Source organism: Telopea speciosissima, chromosome 3 (assembly GCF_018873765.1).
Source record: "Telopea speciosissima isolate NSW1024214 ecotype Mountain lineage chromosome 3, Tspe_v1, whole genome shotgun sequence".
Taxonomy (NCBI): Eukaryota; Viridiplantae; Streptophyta; class Magnoliopsida; order Proteales; family Proteaceae; genus Telopea; species Telopea speciosissima.
Genome location: NC_057918.1, coordinates 34,498,940 through 34,511,280, shown reverse-complemented (window position 1 = coordinate 34,511,280; position 12,341 = coordinate 34,498,940). Strand labels below are relative to the sequence as shown.

The 12,341-nt window shown below is 37.1% G+C and overlaps 1 protein-coding gene and 1 non-coding gene across 2 annotated transcripts; both read right to left on the bottom strand.

Annotated features, from left to right (window-relative positions):
- Nucleotides 1-2,208: 2,208 nt before the first annotated feature.
- LOC122657168 lies at nt 2,209-2,426 on the bottom strand. Its single transcript, XR_006332242.1, has one exon. It is a non-coding gene; the product is annotated as a small nucleolar RNA U3 (small nucleolar RNA).
- Nucleotides 2,427-3,409: 983 nt separating this feature from the next.
- On the bottom strand, nt 3,410-5,985 carry LOC122655110 (transcription factor FER-LIKE IRON DEFICIENCY-INDUCED TRANSCRIPTION FACTOR-like). The gene is made up of 4 exons (XM_043849345.1): nt 5,479-5,985; nt 4,172-4,375; nt 3,909-4,082; nt 3,410-3,532 (listed from the first exon to the last, which is right to left on the bottom strand). Exons 1-4 carry the CDS (start codon nt 5,983-5,985, stop codon nt 3,410-3,412), a joined length of 1,008 nt encoding a protein of 335 aa, XP_043705280.1.
- Nucleotides 5,986-12,341: the final 6,356 nt, after the last annotated feature.

Genomic DNA, 12,341 nt, shown 5'->3' with positions numbered 1-12,341 from the left:
TCACACGTTCACGTACGGGTTGGGTCCCAGAGGGTGGATTCCATCTGAATGGACGTAACCCGTTCTCATATGCTCACTTACATGAACGTGAGCCCAACTCACCCAACCGCCTGTTTGGCTAGGCTGGATCCTCCAACTCCTACGAGGCACTATGTATTTAAATCTATTTGATAAACACCACACAAGCATTTTCTTGGTATGATTTTAAGGAAGTAGCTTTCTGTCTGGGAGTATGGCCTACGCCAACACTCCCATGTGTCTATCTCTCTCCTCTTCAAAACAAAGGGGTTGAGGTGTCTTTTCAAATGAAGAGAAGAGAGATAGACTCATGGGAGTGCTGGCATAGGCCACACTCCCGGATAGAAAACTTTCTCCCATGATTTTATTTTAAACTTAAAAAATAGTAGAGGAAGTACCTAATATTACAAAAGATATCATTTTGTATTTTATATTCATCTCCATTTGATGACATTTTAGTATTTTTACTAAAACTTTGATTCAAAGTTTGAGCAACTTTCCTTGCTTACTCTGGAGTGGACTAAAATTTGGTGATTAAGATGTATGTGGGATCCTCAATTATATGGATTAACCTATGTATTGCCATGTGGCAAATAGTGAAACATTATACTTCACTAGGTATAGTGACGCCTAGGACTTCTATCTTCACCCTTTTTTGTATTCAGATGATTATTAAATAATAAACGTAAAAAAAGTTTGTCCTTTCCTATTATGAGGTTTCCAATGTGGGTATTTATTTTTTTAAAGTAAACTTATCCTCGTAAGAATATCTCATAAAGCCTAGCCATAAACATAGTATTCTTTTATTTTTATTTTTTATGAGAAAGCAAAAGGTCTATTAAATAAATGGGAAGCAGTTTTCTGTACGAGAGTGTGGCCTACGCCAGTACTCTCATGTGTCTATCTTTCTCTTCCTTAAAACAAGGGGGCAGAGGTGTCTTTTCACATGGGGAGAAGAGAGATAGACTCATAGGAGTGCTGGCGTAGGCCACACTCCTAGACAGAGATCTTTTTCCCTAAATAAATATATCAATGTCTGTAGTTACATCACCTTGATGGTAGTGTAACCATACTGATTGGGTTAATTGATGTGCTATGTGGATATCATGTCTTGGTTTTTTTGAGGATACAAAATGAAGTAGGGAAACGTATTGTTCACCTATGAATGATCTTTGTGCACCATCTATGTGAATCATCAACCGTTGCAAGAAAAGAGAACCTCAAGATTTCTCTCTTTTCTCCCCTGCCTTGCCTTCAGTATATCTCAACAATGAGAAGTATTATCATACATACAATTAATGAATAAAGAGAGGACCAAGAGCTAAATTTTTATAACTAGGCAGTGCATTCATCTTATTAAAGAAAACAACCAGTTATTAGCGATCGACGTGAAGTAGTTTCTATATGAAGTTGACAATAAGGGAGTCAATTTAGAACTGAAACTGAATGAAATGACCGTTTAAAACTAAACCAAACCAAATCAATTTGGTTTTGGTTAAAAAATATGGAATCTTTTTTTAGTTCGGTTCGATTTCAATTTCAATTTCAAAGCTGAAATTTTTTGTTCAAACCAAAATACCCATTTTCGGACTAAACCAAATTACACATGCCTTTATTATGCTTCAAAAATTGCAGATGATAAATTCTATTCCTTTTTAATGTTTGAAAAAATATGATAAATAAATATTTTATTTTTACAAAGATATAAAAGTTGGCCCAAACACCTAAAATAGGGCCTAAAGTGAATACAAATGGGTTCAAATCGAATATGGTACCCAAATCAAATCAAGCCATTTTGATTATCATTTTAAGAAACATGCTCATATTTTGTTTCAATTATCACATTGTTGTACATTGAATTGAACCAAAACTGGATCAAATAATTGAAATCGATTGACATCAGTCGTTGACCATTAAATTAATAAATAGGCATACAGAGATTGGATTCATTGTTCTAAAAGTAACCCATTTGGATTTGGATTATGGGACTCAATGCAAAACCATTAGTATTTTTAAGATTTTTTGAGAAAATGATGTACTTGTTTTTTGTATTATGGGCCTTAATCTGTTTTCTTCTGGAGCCCTATTAGACCTACTACAGGGTTAGAAGGGAGTAGGGGACTGATCTTATTCATCAACGGGATAAATGGAAGAAAGTAAAGTAAAAAAACAATGAAAAAAGTTTTAAGTAGTCTGTCAGACAACCACACGACCATCCCAAGATTGGAACCAACCATGGGAGCGATCCTCTACTGCTTGGTGAGTACGAAATGGACACATCAGAGCTGTTAATCACGCTCTGATCGTATGGCTATGCCTCATCAACCAGACTTAGGTTCATGTCTCCTTAGAACTCAAGGATACAGAGGTACGAGCCTATAGAACAGATCCTGTTCAAGTAAGGTCGTATGTTGTACTGCGAATCTCATATTTAATAAGAAACATTTTGTTTCACATCTTTCCGATGTGGGACTAAAAGTTACGGACAATCTACATCTAGAGAAGAAATAATAAAAAAAATTTAACTAAGAAAGAAGACCAATAAAAAGTTAGGAGTTGGGAAGTCCTTGTCTCCTTTATCCGAGCCAGGTTTCCATCTTCCACTCTTCTATATTTAGGTTGGTATATAAAACTCTTACCAAAAAAAGTTCTATATATAAAACCAATCCATTAATTCCATTTCTCTAAACGATAGATTCTTGGACACACACACCCATTGTTGTTGGATCTGCCGATGCACACCTAAATTCATAGAGGCCGGATGGGTGTGCATTTGCTTTCGGAGTGCAATTTTCCTCTCACATAGAATTTTTGTTATTTTTTTTCTCTTGGTCTAAATATGTCGATGATATCAAGCTGTATAGACAGTTTTATCTTCACTTTTAATTAAAAAAAAAAAGAAGCATTTTTAGACAAATTTACCTTTACTAAGAACCATTGCATGGCTTCTGCCACTGATATGGAATAAGCAAGGTATTAATATCGACCGTCGATCTTATCCGATACCAACATTTAAATTTTGATACCCACCATAAAAAATTAAACAATCTCACCCTTATTTAGTAGCATCCACTAGAAAAAATAAACTAAGAGAAAAAGTTTTGTACAATGTCAATTCAAAAATGAAATTGCACATTGTTTCACATACCACTGTTCATGTCAAGGAATGATATGTTATAAATATCCCTCCCCTTTTTGTCAGATTCCAAAGGAAGTTTCCTTATTCACTCAAAACTACACTTAGACAGTATAGAAAACCCTCGATCGATCTCCGATAAAACAACTTCACCCTTATTCAATAATACCCATCCGTAAAAATAAAACAATCTCGGCGTGTAAAAAAATATAACCCTCTTCCAAAAATAATAATCCTAATCCTCCTCATCCAAATTCATACAGAAAGAGAGATTTCAGAAGCTACAGGAGTAATGAATTCGAATCCCTGGTTGAGAAGAGCCCCAGTCACCCATATCTTCAATGTGGACATGTTCATCTCCTCCCCACATTCTTTCCCCTGTCACAATCAGAATTAGTTTCTCATCATCAAAACAATCAGAATTAGTTAAATGGGATAAAGTTCTCTGCACCAAGGCGCAGGGTGAGCCCAGATACATGGGAAGTGGGCGAAATGACCGCCCCACCTCCCCAATGCCAAAATCCTGCTCCTGTGCACAGATGCGGTCTCGGACAGAGAGTGTGCATCCTAATTATTATTAGGGAGAATATTCTCTATGCCGCAGCACAAGCTGTGCCCAAGCACATGGGCCTGCCACTCAAGGGGCAGGATGGTCATTACACCCACCTCCATGTGCCTAGGCGCAGCCTGTGCTGCAGGCTGCGGCATAGAGAACAGCGTCCCATATTATTAAATATAAAAGATGCTTACGTACATTGAGCTTAAATGTCATTACGGTTTTGTCAGAAGCCACAACAAAGTTTGATCTTTGTACATCGAATCGCGTTAGGGACTCAAGTGCCTTGTAAAGAGCTACTACTACACCTTCTCCCTTGTTGCATGCCAATCTCACGTAGTAACCTTTTTCTTCTTCTTGAAACACATCCATCTATAAATATATATTAATGGTATTAGCTACTATTAATGTATGAGATATTTTATTAATGGAATGTTAAAAAGAGTTGAAGATCGAAAAACCTGCACTATCTTCTTGGAACTTGGATACTTCTTCTCTGTTCCAGCTTGGGCCTTCTTTGTAATATCACCCAAATCATTTGGTTTCCCTACTCCATCTTCAAGCGATGATCTGAGTTCTGCAATTTCAACACTTAGCTTCCTAGCTTCCATTTGCAAGTTTGTCACGTATTCCACTGCATCCCCTACTATGGATGCAGTGTCCATCTGCAGAGACCAATTAAAAATGAGTTCAGATTCTCTACCCACATGGGATGTTACTTCACATAGATCACCTACTTCTAGTGTAGAGACCTATATGCCATGAACGGCGAGATCCATGTTATTGGGGTTCCACACGGAAGGTGGAAATAGTAATCTCACATTGGATGTGAGTAGTTCGATGTGGAGACTAGTAGGTATTTAGGTATTTTTTATTTAATAGCTAGCTTTCGAGGATGAGTTCTACATAAAATCCCTCATTAGTGGTATTAGAACCAATGTTGTGGCAGGGATAGGGCGTGAGAACCCAATGTGTAATTGAGAATGAAGTTGGAGAAGATCTCAGGTGCTCCAGTGTGGAGCTCGAAGGCTGAAATAATGTGTGTAGCCCGATGTGCAGACTTATAGGTACTTGGGCACCCTCTCCTTAATAACTAGTCCTCATGTGGAAGCTGATCCCAATCATGATTTGAGGAATCGATATTGGATCAATCGATACTGATTCCTAGCCAATCCCGTATCGATGGATTAATACGGATCAGTGCTAAAAATGTTTAAAAAAAAATCCAATTTTTAAAAGAAAAAAAAAATAGGGGTAAATATATCCGATCCAGATCGATACAGACCATGGTTCGTAATCTCGAATTGAATTGGCCGATATTGGCTAGATCGGGTCGGTATCAGGCGAGACCAATTTGATATACCTGCATGAACAAGGGGCAAATGCGTCATATTTCGCCCGATTCTAGACGATACCGATTGGGTACGCCGCTCCAATCTAAGACACCGATCCAATCCCGATCCCGATAGCAAGATTACAAACCATGATACAGAGCAATCTGGATTGGTATCGGCCGAATCGATATCAATCCCGATATTAATTACTAAAACCCTAATCCCAACACATTAAGCTGTATTTGATATGTATTCTTGGAATGCATTGTAAGTCGATTTTGCATTCCCCGATGATAAAAATGAGAACGCAAAATCAACTTAGAATGCATACCGCAGACTGCCTTAAAATATCCTTGTAAAATATAAATTCCCAGTAGTTAGCTAGAGCTCATTAATAAGTACAGGACGAAAGGGATTTCAGCAGTTGGGCACACCTTAGTAATGTTGGGTACCAAGGATCGCAAAGCATAGAGCTTCTCCTTCATTCGACCTCTTCGCCGCCGTTCCGAAATCAAGGTCTTTGAACGATCAGCTTTATTCGATGATCTCTTCACCTGTCCAGTGCTCGTCGTCACAGATGAATCGTCCTCGTCATTCTCATCATCGTCTTCCATCTCAACTTCGTTTTCTTCACCGATGAGCGGCAATGAATCGAGAATATAATTTGGCTCTGAATTACCGAGGGAGTTGAAATCAAACACGCCGTCCCCTTGTGGTTGTTGGGAATTGGTAGTATAGAATTGATTATCAACCAATCCGCCACCACAATACATGAACTCCGCCGCTGCATCATAAGTATTTGAGTTGAAATTGGTAATGGGTTCTGCATTTTCCCCTCTAACAAGATCGATGAACTGCCCAAGATTGCCTTCATTGATGAAATCATGAAAACCGTAGTCGTTATGTTGAGCTCGATGGGTTTGGAATGCTTGATTATCCATAGCTTGTTGCAGTGTGGGGAATCTTCCTTTTCTTCTTCTTCATCTTCTTCTTCCTCTGGTTCTTCTTTTATATATGTTCATTCATATTTAATATCATGTACTTCACCAGATATATTTTGCCTAGAAAAATGCAAAATCTTAAAATCCTTGGTCTTAGGTATTCTTGTAGAATAAACCGTCTTTGATCTTTAGTTTTCTTATTTTTCTCATTCTTTTATTCATAGATATTTGGTGAGGGTCACATCCGTTTGCCTATTTAGTTATAATGTTCATGGCTTCATGCTCTGTTGACTGGTGTGAACTAAGTCGTTTAAGCTACTAGATAGATATTGATAGATAGAGAGAGTAAAGGAAGTTTTTTTTTTCTTCTTCCCACCATATGAATGGAATCGGGGTGTTAGATTGCTTGAAGCCTTAAACTACTAGAACTGTTATAATTATTCCTTTTGGGTTCCACATGACTTGAATGCGAGCTCCATGCCTAGATTGTGAACTCCATACATCATCTGTCTCTCATAGTCTCATTAAGAGTAATAGACGAATTCTAGATGGGAGTCCGGACCCTCTCCAACGACATTGAAGAGGATTCCTCTCCAATGACCTTCTCCAAATGCCACGGTTTGATGTCAAATTAAAGGAGAGGTAATTTCCATCCCCTATTTTTTTTTTGCTATTCTTCTTTTTTCCTCTCTCCCTTTTTTAAGGAATTCATAAATCGTGTTTGAGATGAAATAGGTAATTAAGATAGAGTCCAGGAATCTGATCTCTCTCTCTCTCTCTCTCTCACCTTATGCGAACGAATCCTGCAACTCACATTGGTTTCTCTTTATCTCTTTACATCCCTGCGCCTATGTCTGTGTTTTGCAAAATACACTACAAGTGCTGCATCAACCAATTTGGATCCTTTACGACGCACTGCCCGTCCTGCGCCGTGTTGTGTAGACACAGAGCCGCATGCAATGACAACCTTACCTTTTTTTTTTGGTAAAAGACAACCTTACCCTCACTCAGGCAGGAGTAAGGCGGTCATTGCACGCGGCCCTGTGTCTGCGTTGCACGACGCAGGACGGGTAGTGCACAGTAGAGGATTTGGATCCTGCATCAACTGCCACGTGAATTGAGGCCAAATCCGGAATCGGATCGGCCAAATCGTATTAGTACTAGTATTAGTGTCAGATCGGCCAATTCGTGTCAGTATCAGTATCGGATCGTCTAATTCGTGTCAATATCGATTGAGACCAATACTGATTCTGTCTCGGTGGACCAGTACAGACCGATATCGATTACTAAAACCCAACCAATCTAAAATTTTAAATTAAAAAATCTAAAATTTTTAAAGGAAGCAGGGGAAACCTAACCAATATGGATCGATAGAGACCGATATCGATTACTAAAACCCATGGTTTTAGTGCATGGTATTGGATCAGGTATCGGTCACTTGCAAAGCCAATATGATACCGCTACGGTATCAATAGGGATCAACCATAGCTGACAAAATTGCCCATGATTTCCCTTTTAAGAAGATATTTGACTATTTTACCCCTTGTCTGTACCGTGTCATCGATACGATATCGACACAATATCTGGATTGGCCACAATCTAAACCGTTACTTATCACCCGATACGAGCGATATGATACCGATACGTATCGTGAACGATGCGATAATACCTAATACCATGTTAAACACTCTAGTCAAAGCTTTCCAATTTAACTTTAACTTCTACCAAAAAAAAAATAAATGTAACTTTAACGATTTGTAGTTAAAGTTTTAACACAGATGGGACATATCTTAATTACCTATTTCATCTCAATCACAATTTATGAATTCCTAAAAAAAAGGAAGAGAGGAAAAAAGGAGAATAAAAAAAAGAAAAAAAATAAGGGAATGGAACTTAACTCTCAGTTAATTGACATCAAACGTGGCATTAGGAGAAGGTCATTGGAGAGGAATCCTCTTCAATGTCGTTGGAGAGGATTCAGACTCTCTAGATGGTAAGTGATGAACCAAATTATTATTGACGGCCCATAAAGTCGGCCCAAGGGTTAGTCCAGAACGGTATCTCCACACAAGTCGGCCCATAAGGTCGGACTTCGGCTCATCCCGGTCTGTAAGGCCGGCCCGAGGGCTAGTCCAAAACGCTATCTCCACTCAAGTAGGCCCATAAGGTCGGACTTCGGCTCATCCTATTCCACCTGTCATGCCAAATGGACCTCGCTATCACCGCATACGTAGCTTCCACATTCAGGTTATTCGGTCACCACCTCAGCAACACATAACTTGCCCAACAAGCAACTAAATTGGCACATTAACCAAACCCAATGGGTAACCAACCTAGTTAGGCAAACCCGAATTGAAGATAGTCACACCATTCTCATGACCCTCTAACTAAGAAGTGTCCTACTTGAGAGACGCCACCTATCAAGCAAGGGACTCTCCACAACGGTTTATCATCTCGGAAATCCTACATGTTGGAAAAAATCAAATAGAGAAGGAACTTGTATTCTTCTTTGAACGCGTACTCGCTATCTCAAAGGAGATATTTGCCCTCACACGACAAAAATCACCTTCGGGACTCAACAAAGCAATAAAAAAGAAACATAGAATATTTGTTAAAGACACTGATTGCAAGAGAGAGAGAGAATTTGTTTGAACAGTGCACTTCTATTTTATAGAAGTGAAGCACCTCTTCTGATCAGACATATCTGTCTACTTTGTATGTAAACCAGTAGATTGATTGCCACATGATCTAACAGTCCAGATTAAATAGAGATGAAGCTGTTCACAACAGTCATATCATATCAAATGTGACCATAGGATCTTCTAATCCGACGGATCTAATTACGTAAAAAATCAACGTACCAGATCAGATCACTTGCATCGCGATGCAAGCGTGCAAAGTGCTAAGTGCGTGCGTAAGCCACTAATGCCTCTATAGCCCACTGTCCATGCCGCGCGTGCGTGCTCGGATGGCATACCTCGCATATACACCGTAGAATGTCTCCCTTTTCCTGTTTAACTTAAGAGATAAAGAACGTAATATAATAAATATCATTTATAACTCTTGTAGTTTTCTGATGTGGGACTAAAACACTTTACCAAAATAATATAATATTTATTTAATCGCTCATCTTATTACAATCTATCTAACAATCCCCCACTAGATTGTAATAAACATCTTAATATCTCTAACTACATAGTTATGTATACGAAAAGATTGACTTGGCATTAAACCTTTAATTAGTGTAAGTATTTTAGAGTTGTAATGTAGAATGTGGTTGACTTAGTATTAAACTAATTCTTACAAATATTAAAATAAAAAATACTACACACACAACTATGATTGATTCTATGTCAAAATCTTTAATATAGTAGCACTCTTACGGCCTTGTGCTCTATCCTGAATTCGTGAACACTTACAAGAATAAACCCTAAATTCTTGTTTAGAAATGACACCATTTCAGTATTCATATAGGTAGGTTCTTCTTTAGCATCTCTGTTATTGTAGATACTCTTACTTCACATAAACCTTATTAAAACTTCATAGAAGTTATTCTTAACTCATAACAGTTAACATTGACACCTTTTAGGCTATTAATTTTAATGTTTTTTACAATTACTTAACAGTAGCTTGTTATTACCCATTAAACCTTCTTCATAAGGTTGGGTTCCCACTACTGGTAACTAAAAGAGTTTCAGCACCATTCCTTTGGATGTACCTTCTACAAGCTTCCTAGGTAGGCTTTTCGTAAAAGAATCCGCTAAATTATTGTTAAACTTCACATATAGAATGGTAACTATACCATCTTGAATCAATTGTGTAATATATTCATGTCTTAAATTTATATGTCTAGACTTTTTGTTGTAGATCTTACCATAAGCATTAGACATAGTGGCTTCATTATCACAGTACAGAAAAATAGCTGGCATCGGTTGTGGCCACAACTTTATATTTAGTAACATATTTTTAAGCTATTCTGTTTCTTTTCCTGCTGCTCCCAAAGCTATAAATTCAGACTGCATGGTTGAATGTGAGATACAAGTTTACTTCTTTGGAGCCCAAGATATGGCTCTACCAGCTAGTATAAAAATCCATCCAGATGTGAACTTATTATCAATTCTACTAGTGATCCAATTAGCATTCGAGTATCCCTCTAACACTGCTGAAAAGTTTTTACAAAACAAACCAAAGTTTATAGTCTTCTTAAGATATCCAAAAACTCAACCAATGGCTTTCCAGTGATCCACACTAGGATTACTAGTGTAACTCGAAAGTTTGTAAACAGCAAAAGCTATATCAGGTCTTGTACAATGCATTGCGTACATTAGGCTTCCAATTGCACTAGCATACTCAAGCTGTGCCACAGCCCTACCTGAATGCTCGCTTGTTTCAGAACTAGAATCATAAGGAGAGCTTGCTTGTTTTATGTCAAGAAACTTAAATTTTTCTATCATTTTCTGAATATAATATGACTGACATAAAACAAATCCTTCACTATATTTCTTTACTTTAATTCCTAAAATAGTATTCAATTCATTTAAATATTTTATTTCAAATTTTAAAGTAAGATACTTTTTAGTTTCAAGTACACCAACTAAATCAATTCAAAAAATAAGCATATCATCAACATAGAGGCATATAATTACACCATATGTGTCTGTAAACTTAGAATATATGCATTTGTCTGTTCTGTTATGCCTAAAATTATTTGACAAAATTACTTGATCAAATTTTTCATGCCATTGTTTTGGCGCTTATTTTAAGCTATATAGTGACTTAACTAATTTATAGACTTTCTTATTATTTTCAGGTAGAACAAAACCTTCGAGTTGTTCTATATAGACTTTTTCATCTAAATCACCATTTAAAAAAGTTGTTTTAACATCCATCTGATGAATACATAAGTCATATAATGAAGCTAAGGCAAATAACACTCTAATGGACGTTATTCTAGTAACAGGTGCATATGTATCAAAATAATCAATGTTTTTTTTTGTTTAAAATCTTTAGCAACTAGCCTTGCCTTAAATTTTTGGACAGATCCATCTGTATTCAATTTCTTTCGAAATACCCATTTACAACCTATGGGTTTAGACCATTGAGGTAAATCAACTAACATCCATGTGTCATTAGACATTATGGAATCCATCTCATCATTTATAGCCTCTCTCCAGAAAGTTCAATCCCTTAAACACCTCATTATATGTTTTAGGATCATCTTCTAAACTAAATACTATTGGTATTTCATTTAGAACAACATCTCTATTCCTTTCCACAAGAAAAACCAGAGCTTGTGAGGAAAAAATCCGGACCTAAGTCCTTTTCTTTTCTAACTCTTTGACTTCTCTTGGGTTCACTATGTTGTTGTTGAAGCCTGATTTGGTCCAGTAAGTGCGGTTGAGACCTTCGGAGGGCCGTTTTGGCCTCGAAACGACCTCGGAATGCCAAAAAATGGCGGGGCTCCAATATGAAGTTGTGTTGGGCTCGTCGAGATCTTCGAAATGAGAACTTTTGAGCCATATGTTATGTTTTGGTCTGGCCCAGGTTTTTTTTGCATTTTTTGGGCTAGGAGCATTTATGTACTTTCTGAAGTTAGGTTTTTCCTATATATTGTTCTTATCTCTTTGAGATAAGGTTATGAGGGTTTGTAACATTTTCAGAAAAATAGTGAAACCTGTTCTACTGCTCGTCCATGGACGTAGCTTCCATTTTGGAGGTGAACCACGTAAATCTCTGTTTTGTACGTTGTGTGTTCTCTCTATTTTCATTTTTCTTCTGTAAATCGCCATTCTGGGCGTTGTTTTCTTAACACACTAATCACACTCGAATCTCTTTTCAAATTAAGAGATGGTTGAGTTTCCATATTAGTGTGACCACTAGACTCCAAAATAGAAGATGGTGTCTGAATAGGTACCTCTTCAGATTTTGATTCATTAATGAATTTATTTTCTATAAATTTCACATCTCTTTATTCAAAAATTGTGTTAGAATCCAGAACCAAAAGTCTATATGCTTTTGAATTTTCAGCATATCCCACGAACATATTTTTAAGTGTTCTAGGACCTAATTTTATCTTTTTAGGATCTGACATTCTATAAAAAGCTAAGCATCCCCACACTTTAAAATATCCAATGTTAAGTTTCCTTCCTTTCCGTAACTCATATGGATTTGATTGTATTTTCTTAGAAGGAATCCTATTACTTATATAACATGCAGTTAATAATGCCTCACCCCACAAGTTATTTGGCAAATTAGCACTTGATAACATAACATTTACCATATCAACAAGTGTCCTATTTTTCCTTTCAGCTATGCCATTTTGCTGAGGTGTATAGGGTGCAGACCTTTGGTGTATT

Excerpts from the sequence above, each read along its gene's own strand:
- LOC122655110 (XM_043849345.1), bottom strand. The coding sequence starts at position 5,985 with ATGGATAATCAAGCATTCCAAACCCATCGAGCTCAACATAACGACTAC. Across the intron at positions 4,376-5,478 it reads TGGTACCCAACATTACTAAG|ATGGACACTGCATCCATAGT; the intron begins GTGTGCCCAACT and ends TGGTCTCTGCAG. Across the intron at positions 3,533-3,908 it reads TAATGACATTTAAGCTCAAT|GGGAAAGAATGTGGGGAGGA; the intron begins GTACGTAAGCAT and ends TGATTGTGACAG.